The 13,685-nt window shown below is 36.7% G+C and overlaps 1 protein-coding gene across 1 annotated transcript; it reads left to right on the forward strand.

The window, feature by feature from the left end:
• Nucleotides 1-7,194: 7,194 nt before the first annotated feature.
• On the forward strand, nucleotides 7,195-12,819 carry LOC128383838 (cornifelin-like). The gene is made up of 4 exons (XM_053343427.1): nucleotides 7,195-7,213; nucleotides 8,231-8,335; nucleotides 10,652-10,797; nucleotides 12,682-12,819. The coding sequence occupies exons 2-4, from the start codon at nucleotides 8,233-8,235 to the stop codon at nucleotides 12,817-12,819; spliced, it is 387 nt and encodes a 128-aa protein (XP_053199402.1). The 5' UTR covers nucleotides 7,195-7,213; nucleotides 8,231-8,232.
• Nucleotides 12,820-13,685: the final 866 nt, after the last annotated feature.

A 13,685-nucleotide genomic window follows, 5' to 3' on the forward strand; every position in this document is an offset into this window, starting at 1 on the left:
TGCCCATCACTAAAAATAAGTTATTTGGATTGTGAATAGTGGTAATTTTTCATCATCATTTCATGCTCTAACGATTATGATACTGCTTGTAGCTTGCTAATAAAATATTGCTGTTTCAAATAACAAGCTCGTGTCATAGCATGATTCATTAACTGGGTGAAAAGATGAACAACTTATATACATGTATGATATTATATTGATAGAACAATAACCAATGATATGTGTAAAATATATTAAATCTTTGGATGTTTTTTTTAATGACACAGGAAACCAAAACAGCATCTTTTCTGTCAGCCATTTTAGCCTTTTTACTAGTTGTGGATCATACTGTTTGCATTTTCTCATTTCTGTCTTTTCTCATGAAGTGAAAGTTGGGGGAAAAAACTCAGTATCCAATACGTGGAATGTAAAAGTTAGTAACTCTCGATAAGTGAGTCATGCACTGGTTGGACAACTACTAACCCTAACCCTAACCCACAGCCAAGAAACTAAACTGTAATTTGCTATTCAATCAAACTCTTTTGTATGCTTTTCTATATGTGTAACATGCCAGCTGTATGTTTTCAGTGACGTACAGTATTTATACATCACTGCTAATAAGGTGTGTTGACATGTAGTTGATGCACATTAACATTATTTAATAAATGAATTAATTTGGATCCACACATACTAAAAAGTTAAAGAAAGTGAGGTCACATAGTTAAATTAAAGATTAACGTTTTGGCACAACCACAAAAATCCCACTTTTTTTTGTATATGAAAGCTAACAACAGGAAAACTGTTTCAAAATAACATTAAAAAAGTCCTTTATACTACAACTATAGGTTATTTATAGTTGGAAAAAAATCTCACATATAAAAGAAACTTGAAATTCAACATGTTGATGTGCAAATTTTCTAAATAACCTGGGACAACTAACTCAACTCTAAACTCTAAAGCAGCTAATTAATGCCCTCAAATAATGGGTCATTGGTTATAAAACTGCAAAAATGTTTACTATTTTCATCAAGGGCAACATGAAACAAAGTCCAAAAAGAGGAACAGTGGTCACAAATTGAAACCAAAATGCAGATATTGCGGAATGACCAATAGTTTCACATCATAGACGTGCTCCTTGATGATCCACCTTTTTATAGAAATGTGGACAGTATTTATTTATTATCTCAACATGCACAAATGTAAATGTACAGTCTGCTGTCAGCTCTTCACTGTAGGATGATGGAGTTGAGATATTGCCATGACCAATCCCAAGTCTTTTTTCTTTTAGCCTACTGTACATATTTTTAAGTTCCTCTAGGGGATGAAAGAAGTCCACCCTTGACTCTTAACAAGGTACTTCCTATGTTTTTTTAAATGTAGACTGTCAGACCAGATTGAGGAACATATAGGACAATGTTTAGACTATCATTATGGATCTATGCAGGGGCGTTTGCACCAAAGCACTTCTCAAATCAACACAAGAAGAATGTGTATTCATGAATAGAAAATCTGTTCCCACATCAAAAAGGCTGAGATAAATAGCAATATTTGAAAAAGCTGCCCTGCCTTCAAATCTGATAATTGCACAAACCTTAAGAGATGAATCAAGACCACCAAACAAAAGCCTGCTCCAGATTTTACTTCAACAAAACTAACCCATGGCACACGCTCTTATTACCAAACAGCAGCCAGACAATCATTTTACACCCTAATCCTCAATAGTGGGGTACCACAGGGGTATGTACTGAGCCCCTGCACACACTTCTTAGCATGTGTACATATTCCTCTACAAAGGTTGGTACAACCACAAACAAGTAGAGGGTGTGGTGCGTGAAGGGGTGTGGGTACAAAAAAACACTGACCACTGAACATAAAGAAGAAAGTGAATTCAGGTGGGTGTCAGAGGACATACAAATCTCTGCTCATGGCTTGTAAGAGCACCAAAATCGAACATTCGCTTGTCATCTAATCTACCTCCCACGTTAATAGATTTAATAGATCTGGATTTATGTGAGCAATATAGCCGAGGTGTTGCAATGGAATCACATCTTTTGTACATTCAGATCAAAATTCAATAATACATTTACAACTTTACAACAGTGTTGTGCATTTGACACTGGTTGGCTCTAATATTACTCTTCCAATGGGGCTTCAGTGCAATAAATGTTTCACAATTAATGTATATATGTACATACATATTAATTGTATGTATATATATACATATATAACTGAGGGGAGAATAAACAGAAGAACTAGGAACATTTTTCTCTGATTGACAAACACTATGATGCAAGATTTTGGCTGATTAAAATCTCAGGCTGTGAATAGTCAGTGTTGGCACAAATGTACATGGAAATGAGAACAAGTGGTATATAAATGTAGGCTACATGAAACTGAGATTGGCTTAAAGGGACTTGCGCACAAACCACTCATGCTTCCTCTACAGGAGGTGTGAGTGGTTCATGTCATTTTACAAGTTAAGATCTGCACAGGACCAGGGTTTCCATACCAATTGCAAAATGAGAAGGTAAAAATCTTTAAAACAAACCAGATTTAACACATACATCTCACCTGCATGTTTATCTTCTTTGCACACTGCTGGCAGAGCTATTTATCATTTTGCAATAAGCCACAGCAAACTTTGTAGATCCTTGTTGACTTAAGACTGAGGTGTCTGTTCTGCCTTGGTCCTTGGTTCTGTGACATTATTTGACATCCTGGGAAATTCTGTGACACTCGAACAGACATTTACAGGTTAAAGATTAAAGTTAGCCATAAAGGATGGGCCAGAGGCTATTTCTCCAGACTGACCATTTGTTAAAAGCTAGTCATAAATGAGGGCCAGGGCTATGTTTCTTGACTGACCATTTGTTTAGAAGGTGGAGCTTTTAGAGACAGGGAACTCTATATATTTCGCTTAGGAATGCGGACAAGGAGAGAGATTCAGATTGGGACCAAGACTCTCTCAAGATTGGATGTTTGACACTGTTCTCTTTTGTAATAAAACCTTTAAAACATACAAATGAGACATGTCAGCTGTGGTTTCCTTCTTCATCAACACATCAAGAATCTACCTATTATTAAAATACACTCAAGACCACTGGTCAGTGACCACAACCAGGTGACAAAAGCTGTGTACTTATTTTAGCAGGAGCTGCTTTCATTGTATTCTTTAAAAATAGCTTGATGATAAATGTGGTTTGGTTTAATCAGGGATTGTCAGAGCATTTTTATTAATCATTTATTTTTAACATAACTCAAATGTAACAGTGATGACTGAAGTTGGGACTTCAGTGCCTCCTGGTGGAGGAAAACAGTAATGTTGTTTTCAAGTGCTCATAGAAATTTTGAATGAATGCTTTATGAAGTATTTTGATGTATTTTGTGTTTGATTTTCATATTTAACCAAGACATTTAGGTAGAGGACACATGAAGGCAAGTTTTTAAATTCCTTGATCTTACACTTGGTGCATTTGCAAAATGTTTCACTAAGATTTTTGTACTGTACGTCTCAAATTAAAGCATAGTTCATGATGGAAAGGTAAACTAAGGGTTTGCCTGCTGATTGGAGCATGCTAGCACTCCCAGATTGAGTGTCATTTTTAATATATCGACTTTAACACCAATATATGTACGTATATGATAGGTCTGTTGCACTCAGCTGTGCACGGCACTATAAACCACCACAACAGTGTGTTGAACTTTAGTACTCTTCAAATGCTAATGTGGTCAAACACTTCTGTTTCCTTTAAACAAAAACCACATCTGGTTGGGCAAGTTGTGTTATTTCTAATGTATGAGAGTTGTTTGCACTTCTATTGAAGAAATATTTCTCATCTAAACTTCTCAGCAAAAAATTGATGATTACTCATACAACCCCTCAGCCTTGTATCTTGTTCAACACTGGATGAAACTACCTGAAATAGATAAGTCAGGACCACTTCCACCATCTACAACAGTAAAATGCTACTTAAACACTGATGCACAGGTTTTAACAATCTAATAATATAATAATATCAGTCATTGGGGCCAATTTACAAGATGGACTACTTCTTCTTCTTTTTCAGTTTGATCACAATCAGCTGAAAACACATCTGTACTTCTTCTTCTGTTTTTTTAACTTAATAAGGACTTTAAATGCAGGACCTTTAATTGTAATGGCGTATTTATTTTTACATTGTTGTTCTGCCACTTTTATGTAACTAGAGGATCTGGGTACTTCCTCTGTAACAGCTGGTTAGACAGATGCAAAATAAGGAAGACATATTTAAGGCTGTGCTAATAGCTGTTTTACTGTAGAGGGCAGCGTTGGACTAAATATTGAGTCTCTCTTTCCATTTGAGTTATATAAATAAAATTTGTATTTACGTGAATAAACTTGATGTGTTATGGTCACTGATCATCCCTTAAAACTAGTCACTAAACCTTTGTTGATAATTAGCTGCTACTACACTCATTTTCACTCATTAGTCAGTTTGTTATGCAGTTAAATCCTTTTCATAAGTCACTGCTGTCATTTTAATACATCACTAATCTGTTAATTTAACAGATGCTGGTCCAGATGTTATAAACTATACTGTATGTAAATAAGTTTTTTATGAATTTAATATTTAGCTATCAACTCTTACACACTATTTAAACTACACTAACACTTAATATAAAGAGTGGTTGGTGCTATATTGTTAACTATTGCACACTGTTACAGGTTATAGTAAAATCTGACTGTAAAGTTTTTCTTTTTTAAATGTTTTATTTATCTTTGTACGACACTTGTAAACCGATAATGTCTTGTAACATCTACCAGTCAATATGAAATAACTGAAACTGAAATCAACACACTAGCAGAAAGTGAGGTGCAAGTGTGGGAATGACTTTAACGTGTCTTCACGCAGACAGAAAGCATAATTTTCCCCTTTTGTGCATCATTGTCATCATGTTGGGTCTCTTTAAAATTAAACTTGAAGAGTATGGTTTAGACCTGCTCTATGTGTAAAGTGCCTTGAGATGTCCTGGCCCTTCTTCTCATGCCTCCAACAGACTAAAACTATCATGTTGCCCCACTTAAGAACAGCTGTCCATCTCTTGACTTTCCACCCATCCAACAGATTTTATTAGCTGAGGTGTAATGATCACCAAAGCCTCACAGGGTCGCTATAGTGCAACATTACTCATGTTGGTGCCTAATATGCAGTCATTTGTACATCTATTAGACAGGGTATGCAAAAATACAAAATGCATCTGTGGATAAAAAAAGTTGCAAAAGCAGAAGAGAGCTGTAATCTTCTTTGCAGGTTGTTGTAATTACTTTGCAGAACTCCATTTACCCATCCAATAGTAGACTATGATGATGTATAACTAGACTAGTGTGGAAGTGTGAGTCTGTTCTGGGTCATGTGGTGAGATGGGTCATTCCCAATTCCATAAAATATTGTTTAATAAATCCTTTACCATTAAATAAAGAAAGTAACATTAACTCATTTAATTTCAGGTAAGACTTGACTTATATTAATTTAATCAACTTTTGAAATCTATATCACCCTATTTTTTAATTGTCACTTTTTGGTTGTTTTTGTTTTGCATTTTTTTACTAATTTAATTACTTTTTAAATATTGGCTCAAATACATCATGCATATAACTATTAAAACAATTAAAAGGACAATAGGTTGAACCACTGTGAGCTGAGAAAATAATGTAAGATTATTATGATGAAAATTAGGCCTATATGGGAACAGGGTTGGAGTAACAGTGTTGATGGGACACATTGCTTTTGATTGTAGATAATGACATATACTGTATGTGACGGTGTGAATAAATGAATAAATACTTAATACATAACACATTCAAATTTAATTTAATTATAGATCATATATTTAGCTACATAAATAAAAATAAAAACTTTGAATTTCATTTCTCTTATTCTGATAATATGAGTAAGAGGGTTGTGTTGGTACACACTCAATTAAGGCTGAACATATAAAAAATAGAAGATAGGACTCAACCTTTAACTACTCATGGTGTTACCACATGGCTTGATGATGTCCAAGAGTCACTTAACCCCCTTTTTCCTCTTCCTTTGGGAGGCTAAGAAGGCTTTGGTAACAGGGTTGCGGACATGTTCAGGGACAGAACTTCAGATGTTTATGATTTAACATTTACAAGAGCCTATATTCACAAAATCATACCACAAAAAGTAGATTTAAAACTTGTTTTAACTGTTAAATTTGATATGTAAGTTTGTCATCAGGTGGGAGGGACAAGAGAAAAAAGCCATACATAGGGGATGCTCTCAAGACAACTATAATTTACACCTCAAGTGCATGTTTTAGTATTTTGTGCATGGATTATTTGAAATGTGGTACTTCTCTGTTCTTTTTGCAGAAGAGCATGGCAAGTTGTTATTGACTTTTCAGAGAAAATGCTAGTGACTCTTATCAACACTCCTTCCTTCCTTCCTTCTTTTTTTTTTCTTTTTACCTCACCACTCATAGTTTGTGTTGTCGGCTGTGTTATAAAATAACACGAGTACTACTCAGTTGTTTAGTTACATCCGTTATTTCAGCTACTACCGTCATGTACCTTTTGCCACAAGAAAAGCAAATACACCACAAAGTCGCACCGTTACTACTTTTTGGCAGGCATGCACCTGGCTGTGCTGCGGTCACATCACTGCGCGAGTATGCAGCAGCTCTGCGAGGAAGGGACAGCTTTCACTTTGTGGGAATATTTGCATTACTGTAGAATAACGGCGAGGTCATAACAGTAACATACACATTGTGCCCAGGTAACAAGAGCCTGTTGCCCTGTTGTAAGTGATGTAGGTGTATGAAAAGCCTGCATGTAGTTTTATAACTTGTATTTGGGCACATGTTTGAGAAGACACTTAATAGTTTAATAATTTACTACAATAAAGAGCTGTAAATGAGACATTGTGTCTGTCATACCTGCTATTAATATAAAGATGGGCGCTATACAAATGAAGATTGATTGATTGATTGAGTGATTGATTGATTGAGTGAGTGATTGATTTCCAGCTGTGTAGGCTAATTGTGGGTTAAAATTGATTGAATTAACACATTTTCCTTCATATAAAGGGTTATTTTTCATGTTCGTCATCAATCAAGGAGTAGACATTTCAACAGAACAGTCAGGGGGGAGGGGTGTTGGGCTGTATTTCCCATGAAACGAAACATCACATACGTAGTAATACGTTGAGCTGCAGCGAGCACAGAAAAGGTAAGACAACTTATTAGCGTCTTAAATAGGATCATTTGTAGTATTTAAATGGTATTCAAACCTGTAGGGGGCTACAATAATAATGCATGCGGGAGGATTATTTTATTTCAGCTCGATATTTTTAAAATTTATTTCACTAAACTTTTTTATTGCATGGACAGCAGGTGATAAAATAGCCTAGCGTAAAGTAGAACAAATAAGTATGCAGTGAGAGTCGTGTCCTACTTTCAGAGCAGACAGTGGTCAACCACCTTAACCACCTTAACCACCTTATAACCACATATAACATTAATAAGCCGTTTGCACTGTATAGCTAATAAATACATTTGATAAATTGTCTGTTTCAACTATATTTTAGAGAGCAGTTCTCATAGTAGAAGTTACCTGTTCCTCTTATCACGACCATGTGTTTTCCCCAACTCATAAAACATGCAAAATCCCTTCATTTTTTAGTAAGATATGTTAAACCTGAAAAGCCTGTTGAGAAAAAAAGGACTAAAAATGCTTCATTTAAATGTGTCATTTTAAAGTTGAACATAGTCAGTCAGTAAATAGTTAACCTTATAGTTTAGCGGTTTGTGCAGCTACACCCTCGCGCACTATGACTTCTGATTTCTATGGAATAAAAAAACATTATGAGGAACTCCACATGGCTTAAATTGCTGTGAAGTTTATGGTAAGTTTATGGTCTTCTTGTAAAATTGACTTAAGATTGATAAATGAAAAACAACCAGTGAAGAAAGTGTGTTGTTGTTGTTGTTGTTGTTGTTGTTGTTGGTAAGTCAAATGAAATGCCAGCATAGATCAAGATACTTTATCACATTACTGTACAAATAATGGAAAATGCCATAAAGTTCATAATCCAGCATTTCCTGTGTATGAAGTAGAGTCTGATCAATTGATTTTTGATTGGCTGATAATGGCCTATCCCAAATATATATGTATTGGTATATACTGTCCAATATGTGCTGATATTTTTTATTGTTGTAATAATATACTTTGTTTTGTATCCTCCAGACATGACCTTCCAGCAACCAACCCAGGTGGTGGTGACGACTATCGCCGCACAGCCAGCGGCATGGAGCACTGGCCTTTGCGACTGCTGTAGCGATATGAGCACATGTGAGTCAATACAAAAAACACTCACACCCACAGTGTGAAACAGAATGTTTCCACTCAGACTGAAAAAAACAGATATGTAAGAGGAGGGAGGACCACGAGGAGTGTAGAGTCAGATTTTTGAAAAGCACAATATAAAATAGAGGTGCTGTTCATGGCTTCATAGCATCTGAACATCTGTAGTTAAAACATCTGTACTGATCTGTTAATGAATGTGGGTGATTCTTACAGTGTCTGTTATCCACAACTGTTTATACTGTAGGACTGATATGTTGATAAATGCATGATGCACAGCCGCTCACTGTTCAATAAATCAGCTGATGACACCAGGCTGCTACAATATCATCACACACACCTCACACACACTCATCATGACCATATCATTGGTCAGCCAGCCCAGTGCTATAGTCAGCCGCCCCAGCGCTGTAGTTTCTCAGTTGGCTGTTGCTCGTTCAAAATGGATTGGCACCAACAGTTTAAATTATGCACTCAGGGTGGGTTTACATAAGTTTTAAAACACTCATTTACTGACTGAAGCATCTCATACAGAGGCTCTGACACTGACAGAACATATGTTAACAGATAATTAGATTAGTTGTACTTAATTGAATCTTTCAAATCAACATCCCAAGATATGAGTGGAGAGTATTGCTGTGACAGCTACTTTTATAAGGTTTTCATTACTCATACATAGCATAACCATGTCCTGTGATATTCTACTTCTGTACACTTTTACAACAAATATTACTGGGACCACTATAGAAAGTTGCAGACGTATTTATGTGTATACTGTATATATGTTACATGCTATGTACTACTGACATAGGACTCTGAGACGATCAATCATCAAAGGTTTTATTAACATCAACCACTCAAGGTATCACTGTAAAATACTCAAGGCGTAGTCCCTTTGTGTTACATTTATAGCTGAAGGTCAAGCCACACAGGGCGTTGGGTCATCCATCACAGGAGGGAGAGGTTACATCAGCTCCCTTATCAAGTACCCCTTGCATGTGTCACTAGTGTTACATGTATAAAAGAAGCAGTTTTTGTTTACAACATCATGTCATCATCACATAAGGGTTATATTTGTTTAGCATTATATTAGAAAAGGAGATGTATGTATGCATGTATGTGTGCATGTATGCATGTATGCGTGCATGTATGCATGTATGCATACATGCATGCATTCATTCATTCATTCATTCATTCAGCCGGATTCACAGGTGGGTGCTGATTCAGTTTCAGTCAGAAGTATTTTGGGACACTAGTTCACTACACTAGTTTGAAATAGCAGCAGATGTTGAAGCGATATGCAAAAGCGCACAGATGGGAAGTCTTTTTGAGCTGTGGCAGAGACACACAGTATGAGCACAGATCTGAAGCCTAAAAGATTCACTAGCTTTGTTGTTATTCCACTGGATGGAACAGAGGGTGATGCTTTGTTTGACTCTGGGACTGACACAGAGTCCAAGGACAGTGAGCCTTACAATGACAAAAGCAATATTTGTGCACAGTGACAGCACTGATGGTGCGACAGTATACTGTGCTTAGTTCCAGGGTGTGTGAGATAGTTTGAGTGAATTAGTGTTGGTAGAAGTTCAGAGGTTCAGGGGCGGTTCAACAGTTTGTCAGCAGCTCTTGGAAAAAAGATGTTTTGCATACTAGCAGAGAGGAAAAGAAACTTAGAGGTTCTTCAGGAATTTAGTATCACACTATCAGTGTATGAATTTGTGTGAATGAGTGGTCATAATGACTACAAAAGTGCTATATAAGTACAGTCCATTTACCATTTGTATCAACTTAGAGACTCTCGAGAGGCGGATTTTAAGGAGAAGGATAGTGACATTCAGTATTTTTCATGTTGTCAACAAATTCTGTGAAGAGTGATCCTACTAACAAGTACTGTCTGGATGAACATAGCTTTTGATGGGATTTGTTGACAATAAGAAAAATAAGGAATATAAGCAGCTTTAAGAAAGAAATGCTCAAAAACTGAAGCAGCAGAAGATTTCCTGACTATTAGTCCCAACTGTGAATCACTTTCCATATAGAAACCAACAGCATCCTGTTTGGCCCTTGCAGTTTTCACAGGATAGCTCGTGCTCCTCATGAGCAGTAAATGAACATTTGTGAAATCCAAGAACTTCTTCTTTCAGCTGAGTTCAAACAGAAGGGTCAATCTCACTTCTGGAAAGTTATCATGTGAGAGAGATAGATGTGAACACTTTTAACTCTTGCTTTATCTTAATGTCATGTCCAAACAATAAAGTCATTTTGTATCTTCTTTTTGTTTCTTGTGTCTCTTCTGCCCTCAAGGTTGCTGCGCTCTCTTTTGTTTCCCCTGCATGCAGTGTCAGACGGCCAGTAAAAACGGCTGGTGCTGCTGCATGCCGCTCCTGGACGTCTGCTGTGTGGTGTCCTGCCTTCTCCGCTCCTCCATTAGAGAGAAACATGGCATCCATGTAAGACTTGTTTGAGGGGAGGGGGGTGGGGGGTGGGGATGTCAGGATGGGTCACATTTCACCACATTTAAAAAACAATGGCGGCATTTACATTAACAAAGCTTTATGTTATATTTCAAACATATTAATAAGGAATACATCAGCAATGAATTTGAAAATCCTTGTATTAAAAACTGCTTAAAATGCAGTTAGTAACAGCTGACAGCTCACTGTTGTGGGTTGTCATAGTGTCGTTTTCATGGGAAATCCGGTCCCCCCCTCCCCCTCCCAACATGTTTTTCAATGAGTGCCAGAACAGAAGTGGCAGAATCTGAGCCAACTGACAAAACCACTAATTTAACGACTTTACGGACAGGTTTGATGACACCTGTCTTTATTCATGCTCTACAAGAGAAGACAAGTAATCTCAGGATCAGATCTACCTCTTTTTGTTTTTTGGGGGGGGGCGTAGATTCCCGGTGTAAAATCTGGCAAGCGTCTTATTATTTATGGTTATTGACATCAGATTGATGATCTGATGTAAATAACTCATCAACAATTGAATGAATATGCATCACACTGGGACAAATTAGGAGTTGCGGTTGTTCATTTTGTCAGTCAGTGTAATATTTTAAATGCTTGAGAGCAGCGGTGAGATGCAAACTTTCTCCTAAGAGAAAGTGGCATGCGCACCTCTGCGAGGATAATACTGAGTACTACCTGAGGTTTCATCATAAAACGATGGTCATATATTTAAAGAGTCAGATCCATCAAGTTGTTTGAAACTCATGAAACTATTTAAGCTGATCACAACACGTGTCATATAACGATATAACGACTGAAACTCTGGGAAGCCATATGCAAAAAAAGTGGTGATGCTAGTCAAATAAGGAACACAATGTGGATCACTGTTAACAGCTAGAAAACAAGAAACAACAAGAAAGGGAACAAACAAGTCTCAATTTACCTAATATTTCACAAGCTTGTCATGAAACCCTCTTAAAGAACAGCTGACATGCATTATCTGTCCTCACCATGATGAGAGTTAGTTCAGCAGCTCATTCTGTTTTCATGTGGTCTCTTGAACACACACTCTCAAACACAGACACTGATGTTAACACAGGCAGGTGTGTGACAGTACACTCACACTATTGCTTTCCAAACAAAACAGTGCACTATTTGCTTCAACTCAGTATAGAAGACTCACAGCCGAGAACAAAGTTTTACTGACATTGTGTCTATTAAAGTAGAAAATGTCTTGCTAACTCCACCTTCGACATAAAATGTGTAAAAATGTGTTTTCATTTTCATAGTTCTACTAAAACTAAGTTGCAGATTTTAACATCATTGAATGAGAATGTCATGAAGTTGAAGATGAATTCAATAAACAGCCTTAAAGTATGAATCCTTGAAACAATCCTGCTATAATTTATCATAATAATATAACATAAACCAACATTTCTGCTTTGTCCGTTTGATTAGGCTGTTACATTTAAGAAATTTAGGCTAATGCAACATGTAGAGCTGCAACGATGAGTTGATTAAGTGAAAGTCAAACATGGGGTTTTCATTTCCTTGTTATATATTATAGTATATAGAATATATTTGGGTTTTTGGGTTGTTTGTTGTTCTAAACAAGACATCTGATGGCATCAACTTGGGCTCTGGGAATTTTTGCCAAATCAAATGAGGGAACAAGGAAATTTAGATTTATTCAAATACCCTCTAAATGTGCTTCATTATTGTCATGGTAACTGAAATTTTATGTACTGGGAAAACCAGGTGTAATGTGAGAGTTGACTGGTGTTGTAAAGCACAACTTCTCAATTTTTTTGTGTGTTTTCAACTATGTGACATTATCATTTTCACCTTCTTCTGACACTTGGTCTCCCCTCTTCCCTGCAGGGAGGCTGCTGCGAAGACTGCTGTGAGTTAACTTGGTGCTACCCGTGCGTGTGGTGTCAGATGAATCGAGAGCAGAAGATCAGGGCCAGACAGCCGGCCACGGCAGCAGTGGTCACCACGCAGATTGTGAGGGCCTAGACACACAAGCACACTTTTTGCTTGTGTGAAAAATAAGTTCTTTTTTTTTTAAGTATATTTTTTTGGGGCTTTTTTTTTTCCTTTAATGTACAGGTTAGTAGAGAGAGACAGGAAACTGGAGGCAGAGAGAGGGGAATAACACGCAGGATAGGACCGCTCGGTGTGGAATTTGAACCGGGGTTGCCTGCAGCAAGGACTGTAGCCTCAACACATGGGGCAGGTGCTCTACCAACTGAGCTAAACAACAATACAACAATTCAAAGAACAATAAGTTCTTTGAATTGTGAATAGTGGTAACTTTTATACATCATTTCATGCTCTAACAATTATGATACTCCTTCTAACTTGCTAATAAAATATTGCTGTTTCAAATAACAAGCTCGTGTCATAGCATGATTCATTAACTGGGTGAAAAGATGAACAATTTATATACATGTATGATATTATATTGACAGAACAATAACCAATGATATGTGTAAAATATATTAAATCTTAAGATGTTTTTTTAATGACACAGGAAACCAAAACAGCATCTTTTCTAGTTGTGGATCATACTGTTTGCAGTTTCTCACTTCTGTCTTTTCTCATGAAGTGAAAGTTAAGGGAAAAAACTCACTTATCGAGAGTTAGTAACTCTCGATAAGTGAGTCATGCACTGGTTGGACAACTACGTTCACGCCACAGGCAAGAAACTAAACTGTAATTTGAGCTATTCAATCAAACTCTTTATGTATGCTCTTCTATATGTGTAACATGCCAGCTGTATGTTTTCAGTGACGTACAGTATTTAATAAGGTGTGTTGACATGTAGTTGATGAATTAATTTTGATCCACACATACTAAAAAGTTAAAGAAAGTGAGGTCAA

The sequence above is a fragment of the Scomber japonicus genome, chromosome 22 (genome assembly GCF_027409825.1).
Source record: "Scomber japonicus isolate fScoJap1 chromosome 22, fScoJap1.pri, whole genome shotgun sequence".
In the NCBI taxonomy this organism is placed as follows: Eukaryota; Metazoa; Chordata; class Actinopteri; order Scombriformes; family Scombridae; genus Scomber; species Scomber japonicus.